The sequence below is a fragment of the Colossoma macropomum genome, unplaced genomic scaffold, assembly GCF_904425465.1.
Source record: "Colossoma macropomum unplaced genomic scaffold, Colossoma_macropomum, whole genome shotgun sequence".
NCBI lineage: Eukaryota > Metazoa > Chordata > Actinopteri > Characiformes > Serrasalmidae > Colossoma > Colossoma macropomum.
In genome coordinates this window covers 21,389,162-21,411,186 of record NW_023494806.1, presented here as the reverse complement: position 1 = coordinate 21,411,186, position 22,025 = coordinate 21,389,162, and the positions used below count along the sequence as shown (strand labels likewise).

Sequence of the window (22,025 nt, the reverse complement as noted above, 5' to 3'; positions counted from 1 at the left end):
CTTATATATATGGAAAACATGGAATTTGATCCATGGCGCACAAACTTTTGCATGCAATTGTATATACTGTACTGTCCAAACGTCTGAGACTGATTTACAATTAGAAATACACTGTAAATTTAAAAAGTGCTGCCCGATTTATATGACAGATATTTGCGTTTATGTTAATGGTTGTTGCTGTTAGTATCATGGTAAAATACTGTATCTCAGAATAACTAGATTTGAACTGAATTACAGTAAAAGACTGTTTTTGTAAGAAATCAACTGTAGTTTTACAGATTTATACAATCTTTGAGAAAACATACTTTTTGATGGATTTTTCACTGTTTTTTTGCCATTTTACAGTGTATTTTTAACAGATATTTACACAGAAGTCTCAACAAATAAATGTATTATCAGCTTTTTCACTATTTAGTGTGTCCACTCTTCACCTTTATTACAGCTTCCATTCTCTTCAGGAGACTCACTTTCAGTTTTTCAGAAAAATCTGCAGCCACACCTCCAAAATTCAGTCTTAGAAGTTGGTTGCATTTTCTTCTTCCCATCATCCAAATAATCCCAAACACATTCCTGTGATGTTGAGGTCTGGACTCTGGGGTGGTCAGTCCATTGTTTTGGGAACACCATCAGCTTCTTTGTTTAATTTGTCTATTTCCTTTCCTCAGGAAAGGCTTCTTGACAGCCTCTGACTTGAGTCCCAACCCACTTTGTATAAGAGAGCATGGGTTAAGATACATACAACTTTACAAGACTTGAGTGGGCACATTCTCAGCAGGCAGCTGCCCACTCCAGTTCCTTAGCCCTTTGGTGTAAGCTATACCCCCTTAAGGGACATCTATATAACTCTAGAACCACTGATTATAACATAAGGGAATTTCCTTGCCCCAAAACACATAATCCACAGGGGGGCTTAGCACCTCCTTATCTTGTCCCTCTTTCTGCAGAGACAGTGTCTATCAGGACTGCTGGTTTAAGTCCCCAGACAAAGTCAGCAGGGCGTCTAGATTCCAGGCTCGATTAGTGTAAAATACACTGTGTGGCCAAAAGTATGTGGACACCTCAGCATCACACCTAAATGAGCTTGTTGGACGTCCCATTCAAAAACCATTAATATGGAGTCCCCCCCACAAACTTTGCTGCTATAACTGCCTCCATTCTCTTGGGACGGATTTCCACAAGATTTTGGAGTCTGTCTGTGGGAATTTATACCCAGTCAGTCGAAAGAACATTTGAGACGTAAGGCACTGACATCACAGCTCATCCCAAAGGTGTTCAGTGGGGTTTAGGTCAGGGCTCTGTGCAGGCCACTGGAGTTCCTCCACACGAAACTCGTCAAATCATGTCTTTATGGAGCTCACTTTGTGCACAGGGCAGCAGTTATGTTGGAACAGGAAAGGACCTTCCACAAAGTGGAACTAAGGGGCCCAAATGCTGAAAAACAGCCCCAGCCCATTATCCCTCCTCCACCAAACTTTACCGTTAGGACTATGCATTCTGGTAGGTAGTGTTCTCCTGGCATCTGACTGCCAGATAGTGAAGCGTGATTCATCACTCCAGAGTCCAGTGGCGGCATGCTTCACACCACTCCAGACGACACTTGGCATTGCGCACAGCGATCTTAGGCTTGTGTGCAGCTGCTCGGCCATGGAAACCCGTTTCATGAAACTCCTGATGCACAGTTCTTGTGTTGATGTTGCTTCCAGTGGCAGTTTGGAACTCTGTAGTGAGTGATGCAACAGAGGAAAGGCCTTAGTCTTCTGACCCACTCTGTGAGTTTGCAAGGTCTACCACTTTGTGGCTGAGCTGTTGTTGCTCCTAGACACTTCCATTTCACAATAATAGCACTCACAGTTGACCAGGGCAGATCTAGCAGGACAGAAATTTCACAAATTTAAGGTGGCACATCCTATTACAGTCACTGAGCTCTTCAGTACAGCCCATTCTACTGCCAGTGTTTGTCTATGGATTGCATGGCTATGTGCTTGATCTGATACACCTTTTCGCAGTGTGTGACTGAAAAACCTGAACCCAATAAGAGGGCTGTCCAAATACTTTTAGCCATATAGTGTATAGCTACATGGTATGTACTAGCATAGCGATAAAGCTAATCAATAGCAGGCGCTGGATTGTACATTAAATGTAGCTGCTCAGCCTGGCTGATGAAGCTGCTATGTGCTTTAAGACTAATAGTCTTTGCTAATAACCATGCTAAGACAAATAGTCCCCGCTAATAGGCAGCATCCTTGTACTAACCAAAAGCCAATACCTGAACTGATTAATCACGCAGACTGTTGCTCACTACAGGAAGAAGTGTCAGACTGACAGGAAGCACTTATTTGCTTAAAACGTATTAGACGGAGCAAGAGAGATGTGTGGGTGGGGAACATTACCGGGAACCAATGTAAGCACAGATGAGGCTAATACTAGCTAGCCGCTACATTGAAACTGGATTCTCAATGGTGGAAATGGAGTTAAAATGAAATACGGAATATCTATATGATATAAACCTCATATATCCATTTTTCATTTTATTTTTTTCATCATTTGAAGAGTAACACCAGCTACTGTTTACGTTCTACGAACATTTCATGATGAATGAACCAATAGAAATGGTCCAAAATCACCTTTGTATGTTCACTGTGGTCAAGAATGAGGTTTTGTTATAGTGACAATAGACTCTTAATCTGTAGTTCAGCTACATCTATTCTCAGAGTGAATAAACAGTCGAATAAATAGTCAAAATCTCAGCATAAAGTGCTTTTCTGCAGTTCAGTTCTTCTTTATTAATGTAACTGTTAAGACGTGAAAGCCAATAACTTGTGATCATCACTTTAACTTTAAGATAGAAAAGTCTATGAACTCTAACTCATTGACTGGTGGGTCAGTCCAACACAATATGAAATGAGGGAAATAAAGGATGGACCATAATACTGCAATGCCCTCTAGAGTCTGCTTAAAGCAGCATGAGAACCATGGAGTAAACAGTACGATTCTGAGAGCGCTGATGTCCATATACATACTCCTTATATAAAGCTAGAAAGACAGAAAAACTATTTCAGCCACCAAGAGATCTTTTCTTTGTTGAGGACCAGCAGTCTTAAGCCAAACTTTAGCTATTACAAGTAAAAATGTCAAAAATGCTCTCAGACGTGCAAAAAAAGTGCACAGTTTCTACCAAAGTCCACACAAAACCTGAGGGCAGTACTCATGTTAGCATGTATGATAACCTAAATCTGACTTTTTTGCCTACACTGTTGGATTTTCTAACCAGAACACAGAAACTGATGCTAGTTTGTTTGCTAGATGCTAGCCAGACTGAACATGTTAGCATCAGGCCTTCTTTTCTAGATCTCAGGGTTTTTATTGAGCCAAAAAGCAAAAATGGATGCTAGTCGGCTTTTTAGATGCTAGTCAGGTTTAGCATGTATGCTAATCTTTATGTAAATCACTGATCCCAGCTAGAAAAACCAGCGTAGCTGCTCACCAGCAAAACCTGTGTGTTGTGTTTTGGATGCTGGTATGCTGGTAGCATGGAAACTGTAATGCTGATCTCAGCAAAACCAGAATATCGTCACTGTTGAGAACAGAACTTTGTACCTCCAAAATGGTCATTTTTTCAAGAGAAGGAAAAAAGTTCATGTAAAAACATTTTGTTGGCCTGTTCATCATGAAATTTTGACACAATGCAAAGGCTAACTGGAGTGTGCAAATTTAGCAAAAAAGTCAAAATAAGCAAAAATGGAGTTTTGGATGTTGGTCAACCAACATCACCATGCTGGATGACCGGCTACGCCAGCACCAGAGAAGTATTAACCAGCTTAGACCAGAATATAAGTCATGTTGGTCCAAGCTGTTTTTTTCAGCAGGGATGCTAATCATTTTTTTGCTAGATGCTAATCAGATTGAACATGTTAGCATGTATGGTAAAGTAAATCAGGTGTAAAAGGCAAAAACTGATGCTAGCTTTTACAGTGAGAAGACAAGGGAGGGAAAGGGCGTGTGGGAATGGGGTGGTAACTTGACCTGGAGTCGATGGAAATCGCTGTCTACAACTTAATCAGCCATGACAGCCTGGGCGTGAACAGGTTCCTCATCATTACAGCCCTAAAGAGCCCATTAAAAACAGTGTCGCACTGCAGGCGGCCCTGCTGTCTCCCAGCACACCGTGGGTTGCCACTGTATACGGTTACAGAAGTTAGACTCAATGAGGAAACCTAATAGTTCCACTAACACCAAGTATAACGAGGGTCCGGCGCTTTTCTGAAACAGACGAAGGCCTTTGGAGCGTGGAAATGTCATTAGAAGGGTATTAGAAAAAGAGAAGTTATAAGAGCCAATAATTATTATATATATATATATATATATATATATATATATATATATATATATATATATATATTATAATATTATTACAATATTACAATATAATATATATATATATAATGGACCCATATAATGGAAAAGGTGAATTTCCGTGATGTTTTTTCAGAATAAAATATTATTATTATTATATATTATTATGTAAACACTGTTCAAGTTTTACTACTCAGTCCATATATGGAATCTAAGCTGCAAAAACAACCTATTTTAAATGATCCTTTTTGCGATGTCACAAAGACTGACACAAATGTTAATAATGTTTACACACCTCATCAAACTCTTTTCAAAGGCCTTTTCACAACTTTCCTTCATTGAGGACCAAACCAAACCTTAGCTTTTCTAAGTAAAAATGTCAAAACTTGCTCTTAAACATGTATGAAAGTGCAGTTTCTACCCCACAAAACCAATAAGATCAGCACTCATTAGCATGCATGATAATTTAAATCAGGTCTTAATGTTGATCATTTTTATATACTACATCAAAAAATCAGGACTTCTGATTTATCTCTATAAAAGAGATTTTTTTCAGATATCGCTTTACCAGTCTCTGTTGTCTCTGGCATTGGCAGGGCAACAACTAAGAAACTAAGAAAGTCCCATTTTTTTTTTTTCAATTGTGTCCAAATATTTTGCATATTCACATGTTTTTCCATTTGTGTTCAATGTGCAACCGTTTTAATTAAAAAAAAGAAGCGAGGAAATGTGTTTTTCTATAAAGTTGTCCATCACTAAAATTTTAAAAGTAAATTTAAATGAAAAAATGATGCAGTACATGTTTGCAAAATAAAAGTTTCTACCACCTGTTCAGCCTACAGCAGTTTAGCCCCGCCCATTCCTGCTGAAGTTATAAGGAGTGTTTCCAACAGGACAGCTTTTTGAGTGAGGCCCAACACAGGGCAGCCAATCAGAACAGAGTTTTTGCGTATATATCAGTAACAAAAACAGTCTGTTTAAACCTTTATCTCAGTGACGAAGAGATGGTTTAAAACTATCATTAAAAATGTAAGAATAACGACTGTAAAACTAAAACAGTAAAAATGGAGAATATGGTCTAAGAAGCTGGCAGTTTAACATCAACATTGATTGGTCCACACGAGCTTTCGCAGGTCGTGGTGGAGAACCGTAATAGGCTGCAGTTATGATTGACAGTCTTCTTGCCCAATGAGCAGCGCGTCTGAATAGAAACGGTCCAATGAGAAGAGCGGGCGGGCGCGCGGGGTGAGTAGGGAGGAGGGGAACCCGCAAGATGGCCACTTCCATGGAGAAGTTGAAGAACTGTCCCGGTTTTTCTTTACGGTTTTGGGGGGTTTCGGGGTCTTTTCTGGACAATGTGAGAGTGTGTTTAGTTTCAGTTCTGGTTCTCGCTCTGGTCGAGCGGGGCTGCGGGAATAATAACGCCTACGAGCCCGAAGAGTTCCTGAAGCGGGAGTACTCGCTGACCAAGCCGTACCAAGGTGGGGGAGCGCCGGCAGAGGTCCGCCTCGAACTCGCCGTTCCACCTTAAATGGCGCCGCAGTTGGAGTCTAGCGACTCAGGCGCCAGAGTGTAACTGCTGCACCACTTAAGGTGGAACGGAGAATTCGGATAAGAAGTTGGCGAATAAGAAAGCTTCGGTTTCTCATGTATCTATAAAATACCTCGACATGTTCAGAGAGTTCAGTAAAGCGAAATTATTTTAAAGATTTGAGATTTAAGCCGAGTTTTTACGGTGGTGTAAGGGTGTGTGTGATTTCGCAACTGGCAGTGATATGTTACGTTATAACTAACCTAACAGAGAGAGTTGCATAGTAACCAGCTAGAGCTGCTCAGCTAAAACAGAGGTGTCTAGAACAATATAGAACCCATCTTCTAGTCTACTGCAGTGGAATAATGACCGGAGTAAAAGAACTAAAAGTACCTTTCTGAAAAATAACTTAAAGGTGGTAAAAGGTCAATACTGTCAGCTCTGAAAACTGCTGAAAGCGGAACTCCACCCAAATTTTAGAATCTTCACTTAATTAAACTGTTAAGATGTTAACAGAGTCATCCAAAGTGGTTTGGTGTGAAATGATCTGTTCTAGAGAAACTTACAGAGTCAGAATTGTTCACAGTGGTGGTGATAGGAACCAGACGTCCACCTCTAAAAGCTCCATCACAGAAAATTATTATATGAAATGGTTATGTAGACATTTTGACCCCTGGTTCCTATCACCACCACTGTAAAGAAATCTGAGTCACAACAATCAACCATTTCACACCAAACCACCCTGAATGACTCTGTTTACATCTCAACCACTGAATTACGCAGAAATTCTGAAAAATAGATAGAATTCCCCTTTAAGTACTGAGTAACATAAAGAACCACAGTGGAACGTCTTAATGCATCCATCATCTATTACACAGCTGCCCACAATTGGCCAGTTAGGTTTCATTTGGCCCACTGGAAAGTTGCACTAACTTCCTCACCCAATGAGAGAACATTTTATGCTGTATATAACTAAATAAATCCTTAGTTTCCCTTTACAATTTAATTTATGAAGTAATTCAATAACATTATATAGCCTTGCTAATGGAATACTACTAGTATCATAATATAATGTTATAAAATGCATTTTAAAAACATGATTTGAAACATAGAAACCTGCCTGCCTTCTTTATTTGTATATCGCTTTGTCTTTTTGGCTCTCGGCCCACAACGGCCCACTGTGCACTTCGGCCCCCTGAGAGAAAAAGGTTTTGGCACCCTTGATCTACCAGCGTAGGAACTGAAGTTTGTCAGACTCTGTTCTTCTCTCTTTGGATCTGTTTGGTCTAAAATAAAATGATAAATCTCAAATGTCAAAAGGTGTGAGCAGCCTAGGCCAACATAACCGAATGAAAGGACCAAAAACTGAATGTTTATGACTAAAATGTAACTGAGTAAGAAGTAGATTACGTTCCTCCTTTAATACATGTGTTGCTTTTTTTTTATATAAATACAATTTTTTAGTATTTTTTTATGATTTTCTGAAAGTAAGTGAAATGAAGTTAACACGTCCTCTACAGGGAACACATTTCTGCACATTTAACATTTCGTACTGTTTATTTGCTGAATTTAACATGTTGGAAATAAAATATAAAATGTGGTCTGTGCACAATATTTAATGTTTTATTTTTTCTAATATCTTAAACTCAGTAAATAAACTGAAATTGTGCACTAAATTTTGTAAGCCATATTTGTTCTCTGTTCAGGAATATTACAGAAACATTTACTTAACTGTGGCTCTGATCACTTAAGAACCTTTAAAAAAATTAATAACATATAAGACTTCTGTGGTGCTGTTTATACTAGAATATCTGCTCGGTTACATTTTAGTCCTTAATTCTAATTTTGGGTGTAATGTCATTATATTGTGTTGTTCAGCTTTAGCATTTTATTTTAGACCAAAAGGAGGAGAGTAGAGCCAAACAGACTCCAGTTACTATGCTGAAAGATACAGGATGCACTAAGGTCATCTGGACCTAATTTGTTGGCATCTTTACTCAAGTTGTACTTCTGCTGCAGTTGTTATTTCACCAGACTGTTGCCGTAAAACGGATTTAGACCGTTCTATTCAGGGGTGGCCGATATGGCAAAATATTGTATACAGTATTTAATCCACAGTTCACTCAGAAAAGCATATTGTTTGTCCAGATAATGATAAAACATTGTCTTATCGTCCACCTCTTAACTCTGCCCACCTCTCTTTTAAGCTGCCATCTGTTCTGCTCTTCTCTTTCAGAGCTCTTGATTTACTAGTTTCTCCTCCCTTTCTTTGTATGCAGGTCTGGGCTCCTCCAGTTCTTCACACTGGGAGTTGTCGGGAAACGCCATGATCACCCCCGAGCACGTGCGGCTGACCCCAGATCTGCAGAGCAGACAGGGGGCCGTCTGGAGTCGCATTGTGAGTGTGTTTGAAACCCCAATAACAAAAATCACTTTCACCAGTTAGTCACAGTCAGACTGATCAGTCTATATAAAACAGACATGATATGAAGAGCAGCTCAAATCAAGTCTTGGACGAGTGATGGATGTTTACTGACTAATGCGCACACTTATGTGTCTTCAGGTAAACATAAAACATACATCATGGAAAACTGAACTTTCTGCACTTTTTAAAATAAGAGTTTGATGCAGCCTGTTAACGCGGTTGAACTTTCAAAATGCATTGTCATACATAAAATTTTACTTTTTGTTGCTTTTGTAAGTGAAAATAAGTCACATCCTCTACAGAGAACTTAAATATGGCAAGTTTTAGTGCACAATTTCTGTTTACTCCTTTAACATGTTTAAAAAAGGGGAAAACATTAAACATAAAATGAACAGCCCACATTTTATGTTTGATTCCAACCCTCCCTACCAAATGTTAAATTCTGCAAACAGTAATTGTGTATTAAAATGTGTTCCTGGTAGAGGACATGTTAATATTTCCACTCAGAAAACTAACAAAATATGAGCCCAAACCTTTTGCACACAGCTGTAAATGGAAGCTGAGCTGTAAGAACTTTATATCATACTCAGCCCCTCTCCCTGTTCTGGAGAGTCTCTCAAAGCATTTAAAAGCACAGAAGCCCACCGGCTCTTCACGTCCGGGTGGGTTAAAGGATCCCATGGTGTTGCATAAAGAGGAGAAAAAACTCTCTGTCATCATAGGAAGGTAACATCATCAGCTAATTAACACAGATGTGAACAATGCTAGCCTTTAGATAGCTTTAGCTAACGTTAACAGCCGAGAGATAAACAGTCGTGAACAGCAGAGAGAAACACTAAACTATACAGTGCAGGAGCTCCAAGCCTGGAGTGAAAACACTGAATTAAAGGTCTGTGTGTCTCTCATTCTCAGCTTCTGTCGCGTCTTACAGGTGAATCATTCACAAAGCACGTCGCGCTAGCGGAGTTACTTCCGATTCGGTCCTTGAAATGACGCCTATACAGTGTGACGTCACGTCACCGCCCACATAAATAAAGATAAATTAGAGAGATTTACTTGCTGATTACTTGGTTGATTGATTACTTGATTACTTTTTGCTCTTTGTCTGTGTGTGTGTGTGTGTGTGTGTGTGTGTGTGTGTGTGTGTGTGTGTGTTTGTTTGTTCATACAGCCGTGCTACATTAGAGACTGGGAGCTCCAGGTCCATTTCAAAATCCATGGCCAGGGCAAGAAGAACCTCAACGGTGACGGTCTGGCCATATGGCTGACCAAGGAGCGCATGCAAGCAGGTACGTCTTTATTCAGTCTGAAATGTAGCATCGAGTCTGTTCTTCGTTAAATCCTTCTTGATTGGAAAGGTCTGGAAAGCTGATGTGGTGGTGTTCTGGGATTTCTGTGATTTGTTTTAGGCCCCGTTTTTGGCAACAGGAACCTCTTCACTGGTCTGGGCATATTTGTTGACACATATCCCAATGAAGACAAGCACCACGAGGTATGGCTCTCATTCACCCTGACACCATCTTAGATCTACAGAGCTGGAGCTTCTTTATCCTTATCACTGAACAAAGCATCACTTCTTATCTGGTCCTCCTCCTGGATGTCCTGTATGTTTCACCTCCAACTCAAATGAACCCCTCATGCAGCTCATCTCAACTTCTGAAGGCAGTAATTAGATGGATCAATTGGGGTTAAATAGAGGTGAAAGATCTGAAGGAGCAGAAGCAAGGTTGGTAGGCTGCCCTCTATTGGCCTATTAGCAGAAGGTCTAGCCATCATATTGTAGTTCACATTCACAGCCATGAGGCTGCAGCAAAGTCTGTGAGTTCTGACAGCTATAATTCAGCACTGACTGCTGCGTAGACCTCTGTGTATCATCGCTGTCCAAAGAAAAACATGAATCTCCAAAATGGTAGGTTTACAGAAGAGGGCAAAAATGGTCTATCCTCTCAATGAAAGTTAATGTAAAGAGATTTTACTCTAAGCAAATGTGGAGCATTTCTACTGGACCAATCATCATTAAATATTCACACAATTTAAGGGACAACTGGGCTCCAATTTTGCAGAAAACTAAATACTGCAAAAAAAATGGGGACTTTTGGACAGCAACAATATGTTCCTCCTGACGATTTGATTTGGCTCATAGCCTGATGAGTGAATTAGGAGGGAGGACAAAAATGATTTGGTACAGTTGCTGATTTGGTTGTTCTATTCAGGTTTTCATTGATGCTTTCATGCAGTTAGTAATTTATCCACCATCCAGGGTCTTTTTGGCACCAGTTTCCCGTCTCAGTATACACACAGATGGAAAATATGACTGTAGTCATCTTGATAATTTACATAGAAATTTCTGAGCGTGTTGTGGAGGTGGTCAGTACTTAAGGAACTAACTGCATGCTGCATTATAGAGAGAGCAGAATTAGTCCTGTTTATTTTTTGTGCCGTGTGTGAAACGCTGAATAAAATATGTTTATAGTTTTGGTAATAATTTTAAATGTCGCTCTACTGCTGTTTTTATCTGTTCCTACTGAACAAACTTCAGAAAAACTGATTAATATGTTTCTGAAAGTGCCTTGAAGGAGTGATTTATTTTTGCCAAACCCCCAAGGGGGGTGAAGTAGACAGCAGCATCTCTTCTGGGAAATAAGAGAAAAACCCATTTGCTTGAATTACTCCAGGCAAGTAGCTGTTCCCCAAAAATTTGATATTCAAAGTTACTGCGTAACCACTGATGGTAAACGGTGCACATTCAGTCTATAGAAAATACCAGCAAGCAGTTTATGAAGTTGTTGCGTATGTACAAATGTATAGAAGTACAAAGCATTTACAACCTGGCTTACACTGAGATTCTAGTCACTGACATTAATTACAATAAACATTATGAAATTTATTAGCATTAATATGAATTTTATTGATTAGTTTATTGATACAGCCCTCCTGGTGGTGGAGTTTGACCAGTGTGGCCCAGTTAAGCTTATCATATGTGTTCTGTCTCTCTGAGCAGAGGGTCTTTCCCTACATCTCAGCGATGGTGGGGAACGGATCGCTGGCCTACGACCACGATCAGGACGGAAGGAACGTGGACCTGGGCGGCTGCGCGGCTTCCGTCCGCAACGTTGACTACGACACGTTCCTATTGGTCAGATATATGAGGAACACGCTGACGGTAAGAACACACAAACATACAAAACGTGCTCATGATTACGGTCTGCACACTTAAAAATGATGGTTCTTCAAGGCTTTAGTAAAGAAAGTGGTTGTATTTGGAAACATGAACTTACGGAGAACACTTTTCCATGATTAAAAGGGTTCTTCTATTGTAACAAGCCTGACATTGTAACAATAGAAGAACCCTTTATGGTGCTATATAGAACACTTGTCAAAAAGGTTCTATATAAAACCATACACAGCACAACTCCGTCAAAAAAGAACACTTTTACAACGCAAAGAACCGTTTAATCATGGGAAGGATTCTTTGAATGTTCATGGTTCATTTTCTTTACTAAAGAACCCTTGAAGAACTACCATTTTTATGTGTGTATGATGTGGGGGTGTTACGAAAATCTGATATCTACAAAACATCAGAAACTGATGCAAAGAACTCTGCATATTGTGCAGGCAAATCAATTGCACAACAGTGCATAACTGTTTCTGTTATGCTATTATCAGCCATAGGTAGAGTCAGATTGCTCTTATATAGAGCTGTGAAAGTTTTAAAGGGGATTTCCACAGATTCTTTTCAAAATTCAGGGGTTGAGATATAAGCAAAGCCATTTCAGAATGGTCTGATGTGAAATGTCTTCACAGTGGTGGTGTAAGGAAACGGGGTCCAATGCAAATATAGCATTTTTATTTACTATCCAAAACCTACATGTGCCTTCTGAGCTTATATATATATATAATGTTGATAAAGGTAAAATAGTGGACAACCTGAATAAAAAGGTTTTTTTTTTGGGGACTATTTTAGCTGAGAACACCCTAAATGTATCCTCTCACCATGAATGCATTAAAATAAATTGATTAAAATTCATTTTAGACCAAAACTTTATCACAGAACATAAAACAGTGTGTCAGTCATCAGGCAGTGAATTCATAACCATTTCATGTAATGACTGTCTGTGAAGGAGCTTTTAGAGGTGGACGTCTGGTTCCTATCACCACCACTGTGAACAATTCTGACTCTGTAAGTTTCTCTAGAACAGAGCGTTTCACACCAAACCACTCTGAATGACTCTGTTTACATCTTAACCATTTAATCATGCAGAAGTTTTGAAAAATTGATGGAGTTCACCTTTAAGCGGCCTTAAAAATTGTATCTAAACTATTTGTCGCACCAATAAATGTGTTTTTTGCCTGTAAAATAATATAACCAACTAAACTAGGTATTGGATGGTGGTTGTAAATATTTTGAGGAGAGCTTAAGCTACACTCTCACGCAAAAAACAATGTATTGTTGATTTGTTTATTCGTATTTATTCTGTTTGTATTTATGTTTAGTATGTTTTCTTAACAAAATGTTTACTGCCCAGATAAATACATTTTGAGATTATTTTCTCAGATGATCTAAGACTCAATACTCACTACTGAATCCTGATGTCATTTGTAGTTTCTGCTTAAAGAGCAGTTCCAACATTATTTCAAAATTTCTGCGTGGTTGAGATGTAAACAGTCATTCAGAGTGTTGCGAAATGGTTCATGGTAGTGGAACTTAGTGACTGAAGGTTTTTTTACAGCGGTGGTGATGGGAACCAGGCCTCATGAGTTTTTATATGGAGTGTTGATGGTAATATAGTGGAAAATCTGAAAACGTTTTCTGTAATTTATAAATGTATTATTTTGCCTTACAATGCTTTGCATGTACCTCTCCACCACAAGCAGATTACATTTTTATTTTTAGTCAAAAACTTTATCAGAAGTACCATAAAACAGGGTCTCAGGCAGTGAATTCCTTACCATTTCATGTAGTAACTTTCTGTGAGGGAGCTTTTAGAGGTGGACGTCTGGTTCCTATCACCACCACTGTGAACAGTTCTGACTGTAAGTCTCTCTAGAACAGTGCGTTTCACACCAAACCACTCTGAATGACTGTTTACATCTAAACCATTTAAATATTCAGAAATGCTGAAAAATCAGTAGAGTTCCCCTTTAATGTAAGTAAAGCTGGTCCGCAGTCAGTGTAAAGGGACCCGGTGGACTCTCTGCTTCACTGCTGATGTCTTTCCCCAGATCATGATGGACATAGAAGGCAAGCAGGAGTGGAAAGAGTGTTTGGAAGTCCCTGGTGTCCACATGCCTCAGGGATACTACTTTGGAGCCTCATCAGTTACTGGAGACCTGTCAGGTTTGAATGAATCATCTTCTGTTGAGTTTGTCTTTGTCTTAAGTTTGCTCTCTTAAAGGGCTCATGTCTTATATTTATTCATGTGTTTTTTTTTTTCTCCATTGTTTGCCACTTGTGTGCCTTTATGTACCAAAAATAGCCATACTTCATTTCTACATGACCATTTTCCAACTTAAATGTGTATTATTCAAATATGCCGCTTTTTGTGACATCACCAAAATGCTGTTTTTGATCTCAGTTTCCATATTTGGACTGGTCCAAGTGAACTTGGACATTGTAAAAACTTTCAATCACAACAAAACCTTTTGTTTCACAAAGTTAGAGACAGTTTTCTGTGATCTGGGCCCTTTAATATGTGGCCACTTTGTTTTCATGCTCTCATATCCACAGTATTTCTATTATAAGACATTATAAAATTTCTTATATTATTTATAATTATTTATAATATTTCTGTTATAATACATTATAAATGTTCATAATAAGACGTTATGTTTTGTAGACAATCATGACCTGATCTCCTTCAAGCTGTTTGAACTGACAGTCGAGAGGAGTCCTGAGGAGCTGGAGAACGAGGAGGAGGTTCTGATACCTAGCGTGGACTATAGAGACGTCCCTGGTAATGATACCGCTTTAGGGTCCCAGGGCTGGCTTTTGGGACCCCCCAGGAGTCTGCATTTTTGTTGTCGCCCCTCAGAGTCTGGTTTCAGCCTCAATCTGCCACATCTGCTCCAGCTAATTAACTTCTTCAGAAGTTCTTGATCGGCTGAATCAGATGCATTTGGCTGCGTTCACATTAGCTGAGGTGGAACAAACCGGATTTTTTGATCTAATGTGACACAGATCTGACCCACTTCCATATGTGGTCCTAGATCAGATAGATATCTGATTCGTGGCCATGCTACCTTAATGAGAACAGCCAGAGTTTTTTCACTGCACATGCACCATCATTCAGCATTTACATAGCAGCAGTGCCTAACCAAACACTAGGGCTGCGTTAACATTACAAGTCTCATTGCTCAAGTACGATTTTTTTGCTCAGATCCAAACTTTCTATCTTGATATTTCGCTTTCATGTAGGTAAGTGACTCAAACCTGTTATTAATGTGAATGAACCTGGGTCCTCAGATGAGCCACATGCACACATCCTAATCAATAACATCACGAGAATGAACTACGTCATCATGAACAAACAAAATAACCAGCCGAACAAGCCTTAATTGCGAAGATAATTAGCTCTGAGCAGCTCTCAGCTGTTCGTTATTAGAGTGAGATGATGGTGAAAAAGGGTCAGATGCTTTTACAGTGTTTAACGGCACTAACTTAACTCAGGTTAGGTAAGAAGAAGACTAGGTGATCACTACTTTACGTAGGGCTGAACGATTTGGGGAAAATATCTAATTGCAATGTTTCTGACAAATATTGCGACTGCGATTTAAATTACGACTTTTTTCTAGAAATTAGTCCAGGGGCCGTATTACAGAAATTTCTTGTCTTTTTGTTTTGCGTCTGTAATACGAATTTCACAAATTCGTATTACAGACGCAAATCTTATCTTAATTTCAGAATCTTATCTTACAGCATCTTTTCTTATCTCAGGTTAGGAAATCTTAACTTACTCGATTGAAGTCAACAATCAACTGTCGTGTCTGTTACCTAGCAACCGACCATACGTCATGCACAGCTGAAACGTAAACACGTAATTAAGTTAGTTAGTCAGACAGCTAACGTTAGCTACTGTTATTGGTGTAAAGAAAGTCAAATAAAACTCCAGCGTGATAAACTGAGTTAATAATATTGTGTCTGCACTTCGTGCCGTTTATCAGAGCGTCGCCGCTCCACTTTCAGTTTCATTTCCCAAACGCTTCAGCTGAGCGCGCTAACATTATTCCTCCTGATAAACAGACAAAGGTTCAGCTCTGTCTCCCCGTTATTCACCACCATCACTGTAATATAAGAAGTTAAGACGCTGTGGGGTTTATCTTAAACTTAAGCAAATATTTAAGATGTTTCTGTAAACCGTTTTCTTATCTGGAAATAAGATCAGATTATAGACTTAAGAACTGTTGTAATGTCTTCTGTCCTAACTTCAGTCCTAACTAAAGTTACCATGACAACAAAGCAGATAGGATATGATCTCAGACTTTTTTCTGTAATACGGCCCAGGCCTTTTTGGCCAAGAAGACCAGAATATCAGCCTTTTCTTGTTTGAGGCTTGAGCCCTGAATGTAGTGTGCCAGGCGGTCAGTAAGTTGAGGATGTGATGTCACAACACATTGAGGTTTGGCTGCCTCTAATTGGTCTAACTAATCTACAGGCAGATCACAAGCTCTGTTTTACTGAGTTAAATTTCCCCACTTAAAACTTAAGACAGCATTTTTGATAATGCAGGCTATAATTAAAAAATTACAGCTCTCGATTTGAAAATGGCGCTCTCAATAATTGCGATTTCAACATAAAAACGATTAATCTTTCAGCCCCAGCTTTACAGAATCCTCAATGCCCGTTTCTGGTCTTGGATTTTGTGCTTGCTAGTAGGTCTGACACTAGTTGGACAAAAATCAGTAGGTCAGTTAGCTAGCAGCGATTATAAAATCCCAGATTGTAAAGTGGATTCAGAAGCTTTAGATCAGTGGCACTGAACCCAGTTCTCAGGGGCCCTCCAGGTCAGGTAGGAGCAAAAACGTGGATCTTTTTAGGGGCCCTGAAGACCATGTTGGGATCCACTGCTGTAGAGTATCTTAACCCATGTTACAGTGGTGTAGGCTATGATGCTAGCAATAACAAAACAGCTGAATCGGCCTATCAAATTAGATGTTCACCCCTAAAAACCTGACAGTGCAACAAAAAAGTGTACCTAATCTGCTGTAACGGTGTGACCTTTCACACACAAATAACATGAAACTCATCTGAAATGAATATCACTCTAAATTTAGCTCGTTTGTTATGCTCTACAGATTCTGTAGGTTGAGTGGGACTTTACTGGCATTCTGTAATGTTTCAGCCTCACAAAATTAGATCTGAGCTAACACATTTGTGGTCGGAGCCTGGGTAGATCTATTATGGGATGTAGAATTTTTGGTTTCTGCAGAAACGTCGGGCCAGCTGACGGCTGCCGTTTCAAAGTAGAGATCCACACCTTTACAAAAGCAAGCAGCTGCTTGAATAATTTCATACTTTTAAATCTCAGCGCTTTCTGTCTCTTCCAGTGGACGTGGTGGATGAAGGTATGAGCACACTTACGCTCTTCTTCCTGTTCGTTTTCTCCGTGGTCGGACTCGTCCTGCTCATCGTGGTGGCGCTCATCATCTACCAGCGCTGGAAGGACCGCAGCCGCAAACGCTTCTACTGAGCGAGAGAGAATGAGAGGGTTCAATATGAGTGTGAGTGGTTTAAAGACTGAGCCCATTCTGAAGTCTCTCCTCGCTGCTGCGACAAACTGACATTACCTCTGAAGCCCAAACTAGACAAAGAGCCATATCTGACCTCTACTGAGAGAAACCAGCCGTTCTCCTCCCTTTCAGTTACTAATGTTTATAGCACATTACTGTATGAAGACGAGAGAATATTTGTGTGTGCGAGAGAAAGACAGGTGACTGTCTCTCCCTGTTCAGTTTTCACGAGTTTTGCACTTGCCCAATCACCCTGAAACACGAAACGCGTTTGCGTAGTTTTGGAGACGAGGTGAAATAAATGCAGTTTTGTTTTTTTTTTAAAGCAGAATTCAACTGATTTTTCGAGATTTTTGCATAAATCAGTGGCTGATATGTAAACTTGCATTCAGAGTGGTTTGGTGTGAAATGGTGGATTGTAGAGACTCAGATGTCTTTACAGTGGTGGTGATAGGAACCAGGGGTCACCATGTCTACAACACAAATACAGACATTTTATTTACTATCCAAAACCACCAGTCAACCTACACACGTCTTCTGAGTTTATATATGTAACATTGATGATGGTAAAATATGTTTTCTTTGGGGACTATTGTCTTTCACAATGCCCTGCTGGTACATTTCCGCCATTAATGGATTTTTTAAAACTACATTTTACTAGTGATGCATTAAAATGAATTCTTGGCTGAACACAGAAACTGAAAAAGCTGGAAATAAATAACAGTTTACATAAACAGAGAACTGCTGAAGTAGTTAGACACAGTTACCATTTTCACTGTTGATCTGCTACAGCTCGAACAGTTTGAATGCATTTGTATTGAGCGGCACAGGATAAAAAAACACCCTGGTTGACTTCAGTGTGGGTTAAATAAAATAGAGTAATAATGCTGGAAGAACAAAAGTAAATGTAAATGTATATCCAACAGAAGTTCAGTAGGAGTTAAGTGAAAGGCAGTAATCCCCCCCGTCCTCTGTTCTAGCCTTGGCCCTCTGTAAACGAAATGTTGAGAGCTCCTGTGAGATGACATCAACTGAGGTTAAGGCCCAAATCGCTAATTCGCATTTTCATTGCCATTTAAATTCAACTACCGCTGAAAACCTATGATTTTAGCAAGTTGTTGGAGGCCTATTTAACTTTTCTTGGTAAAAAATCGGTCTCTTTTGGCCAATTTTTGACCATTTTGGGCAGAACATTTTTAAATGGCTGACATTTCTGCACATCCATAGTCAAAATTATCAACAGTGTCTCAGACATCAGGCAGTGTATTTCTAACCATTTCATGTAATAACTTGCTGTGAGGGAGCTTTTAGAGGTGGATGTCTGGTTCCTATCAGCACCACTGTGAACAACTCTGACATGGTAAGTGTCTCTAGAACGAAGCATCTCACACCAAACCACTCTGAATGACTTTTACATTTCATGCAGAAATCAGTCAAGTTCCCCTTTAAGTGCTGTTCTGATAGAATATGTAATTTTTCCATACATTTACACAACATGAAAGGATTTCAACAGATATTGCTGCTCTTCCAGAATTGATCCTCATATTCAGTGTGTTTGACCTGCTGGATGCTGGTGTTATGGGACTTGTGAACAACACCGCTTGCTCGCTATTGAACGTTAGCTCTGTCTTAGCCTGGTTTAGCTGGAGTTCATGTTTTGATACCAAGTACTAAACTTTATCTTCTTGCCTTTTAAGTGTTGATACCCTCTCGAACATTGAAAAAAAAATAGCAATACAATGGTTTGGTAACAGTTTTGCGTTCATAAGGCTACATCTCTCTTGTCAACTTGCCTAAACCTCTATAGACAATTAAGGCTTTTTCCAACATTTATTGGGATGTAATTGTTGGGAAAAGCGTTTATGTAGATGTCGTGAAACTTTATGAATGTTGTTACCCTTTTTGTTTGTTTGTTTGTTTTAATATGTTTTGTTTTCAAGAAAATAAGTGCACTGAATTCTGGGTAATTGTGCTTATGCTTGAACCAATCCTGTTAGACGTCTGTTTGTCTTTTTTTGTTTACGTGATTAACTGCTTAAAATCAGCCAATCGCAGGAAAGCACTAGATCAGATTTTGTGCTGGAAATGTGATGCAGTGATGACTTACCAGTGCATGGTCATCATATGATTTGAACGTTTTATATCAATGCTGTGAATAGGTGCGTTTTGATTAGTTGGGTGGGGTGGGCGGGGTTTGCTGGGTTATAGGGGCCTTTGGTAGGACATTGTGTGGCGCAGTGAGAACAAATTCATCCAGCATGATGCAGAAACAAAACTACGGGGCCTTATTTCAATGCTCTGCTTGCACAAATCGCATGAAGTGAAACAGTTTTGCTCTTTTTCATGATTAGTGGAAGAGGTTCTGCTGCAAGTATTAAAGGAATATTTCAACGCTTTTCAACCTAATTTCTATCTGCTGTGTCTCGGTTACTAGGATCGATAATTTACACCAAAATTACTTTAATGGAAGCCAATAGGCAGTGGCTCAATTCTCTGAATAAACATTTCATCATGCAAATTTAAAATTACAACTGTAAACTTTTAACAATACATGATTTAGGAGGAGATAAGAGAGAATGTCTTACCAAAGCTGATTTTATTTTATCCAACTTTCTAACACTAGAGCAACCAAAAAGTAGTTCTGGTTACTTTCACTTTCACTAAGGTCTTTTGTATCCATAGCGATCAAGCAGCAACCACAAATTCTTCCCCCTGGAAACCTAGCCCCATCTCTTAAAGAACAAATTCAGATTGACAGCTTAATTTACAAATTAATTTGACTAAAGAACTCACAAGTTTGGCATAAAAGTTTACTGATTGAATGAAGCAACTGCCCATTGGCTTCAATTATAATGGAGTCAACAGGTTAATAGTGTACAGATTCAGAGGACAGACATTAGCTTGAAAAATGCTGGATTATTCTTTGAAAGAACTAGTGACTGCATATGGCATATGCTTATTTGCTTGATCTAAAACTACAAGTCTGAAGAGTTTTCATTGTAGCCGTCACTGTGACTGCAGGTGGTTGCTATTTTTTTTTCTTTACACTGGAGCTCAAGCTCTTTGGATTACTAATAAGAGATGGAAGGTTTGATGGCATCCTGAATAGTCATAGAAAGTTTAATTCAGTGGTGCGTCTTCGTTAGTTGGAGACGGATCAAATGCTACCCTACCGAGTCAAGCTGTTTAAAAGCCTTAAAAGCCAAATACTGTAGTCGGGTCTAGGTCTGTATCAGTAGCATTCAATCCTTCTCAGACGTTGAAATAGGACACTGTGTCCTAATAGCACCTGGTTAATTCTCAATGTGTGGACATGTTCTTTTACCAACTGTTTACTTGAATTCTGTTGATTTTAAGTACGTTGTAAATACAAGAGCAGATTTTATAACTTGGCGTTAGCGTCAAATCAGTGCTTTTGGAAGCCGATGGATCAAAATGAGAAACATTAAAAGCTAAATTTATTTGGCCAAAGTCTAGTCTTTGAAACCACTGTTGTAAAGTCTCATCTGTCGTGTCAAATACATCAAAATAAAAGATTTTTTTTTTTCATAAACTGAAAAGCGTCTGAGTCTTATTAAAAACAGTGAGAACAAGAACATGACGTCAAAGCATGGGTTGTTTCACAAGGCCTTTCGGAGCAAGGTGTTTTTGAAATTCTTGCTATCCTATCTTTAAAACTTTTTAAAGAGTTTTCTTGGAAGCATTTAGAAGCTGCTAAGCAGGACATCCTTACACATTTGCTGGGTACACATCTGCATTTCCCAAAGGTGTATTTTTATTTTGAGAATTTCCCTTACATGTGACAAAAAAAAGTGATCTGTGATAGGGTCAGTTTGCATATTAGTCAGACAGCCTCCTCCATCAAATGGAGCGCCATATGCATAGTACTTTGCATGAATGACGCTTGGCGTCCTTGTTAAGAAATAGACTCCAGTGTTCTTTGGGGCTGTTCACAGAAGAACCATTTTTGGTTCCCTTTCAGAGGATGCTTCTTTAAAGCAGGTTTTTATTTGCTATGTTGAGTGACGAAACCTATCAGGCTTTCTGATGATAGTATGAGGTCTGACTTGCGAGATTACTGGTCAGTCTCCCAAAGCCCAATAAGAAAACTGTTTAGTTATATTAGATGTTACAGGCCAAGCACCCCATGAAACTGGCTTGTAACTAACCAACAGACTCACTCACATTTAACAGGAGGAAAATTCTCCACCAGGGGGTGCCAAAAGCAATCAAATTTTGGTGCTTCATAAGAACAGTGCTTTGCATTTTTGTGTCATTGTTAATATATAGAGCCAACAATGTTGTTTCTTTGGGGTGATGTCAGAAGAATAGCAAATTGATGTAAGGTTGAGGTTGTTCCCTCTGCAAAAATGTTGTGCAGACATCTGTTCTATTATCTGACCATTAACCACTTTTTCCCACTGCAGTGGGCAAGTTTGTGACAGAATTGGGAAGGTGCGGATGTGGCCAGGCTTTTGGCTCGTCCCGCACACTTTCCTTGTTCCCTCCTTATCTTTATTTACCCTTTTCTTCTATAGGATGTTGCAGGAGAACAGAAAGAAAGCTGGGTTTCTGATGAAGTTTCACAACAGACTAAAAGCTGAAATGACCTGGACTACTCTTTCATGTTTTTTTTCTGTTTATTTCTTGCTCGAATTTCCAACAAAAAAAGGGGAAATAAAGTCCTTATTTACTTGTTAATGTCTTCCTCAACTCCCTCCTGCCCCATGTTCCCTCAGCTGAATATAACCATGATGTGTTGTTAAGCAAGCATTCCCCACGAAAGAAGAAAACTGGGATTTATATTAGACATGAGACAAGGCACCTCACTGTACTGTAACTAACAGTAACTAACTAACCAACTCACTCGCTCATTCACATTTAGCAGGTGGAAAATTCTCCACAAGGGGGCACCACAAGCGTTCAAATTTTGGTTCTTCATAAGAGCAGTGCTTTGCATCACTGACTTGTTAATATAGAGACTCCAGT

General features: G+C 39.3%; 1 protein-coding gene across 1 annotated transcript; it reads left to right on the top strand.

Annotated features, from left to right (window-relative positions):
• The first annotated feature begins 5,601 nt into the window (after positions 1-5,601).
• On the top strand, positions 5,602-20,582 carry lman2lb (lectin, mannose-binding 2-like b). The gene is made up of 8 exons (XM_036599256.1): positions 5,602-5,834; positions 8,164-8,282; positions 9,481-9,598; positions 9,719-9,801; positions 11,311-11,472; positions 13,533-13,647; positions 14,147-14,263; positions 16,854-20,582. Exons 1-8 carry the CDS (start codon positions 5,627-5,629, stop codon positions 16,994-16,996), a joined length of 1,065 nt encoding a protein of 354 aa, XP_036455149.1. The 5' UTR covers positions 5,602-5,626; the 3' UTR covers positions 16,997-20,582.
• The last annotated feature ends 1,443 nt before the right edge of the window (positions 20,583-22,025 follow it).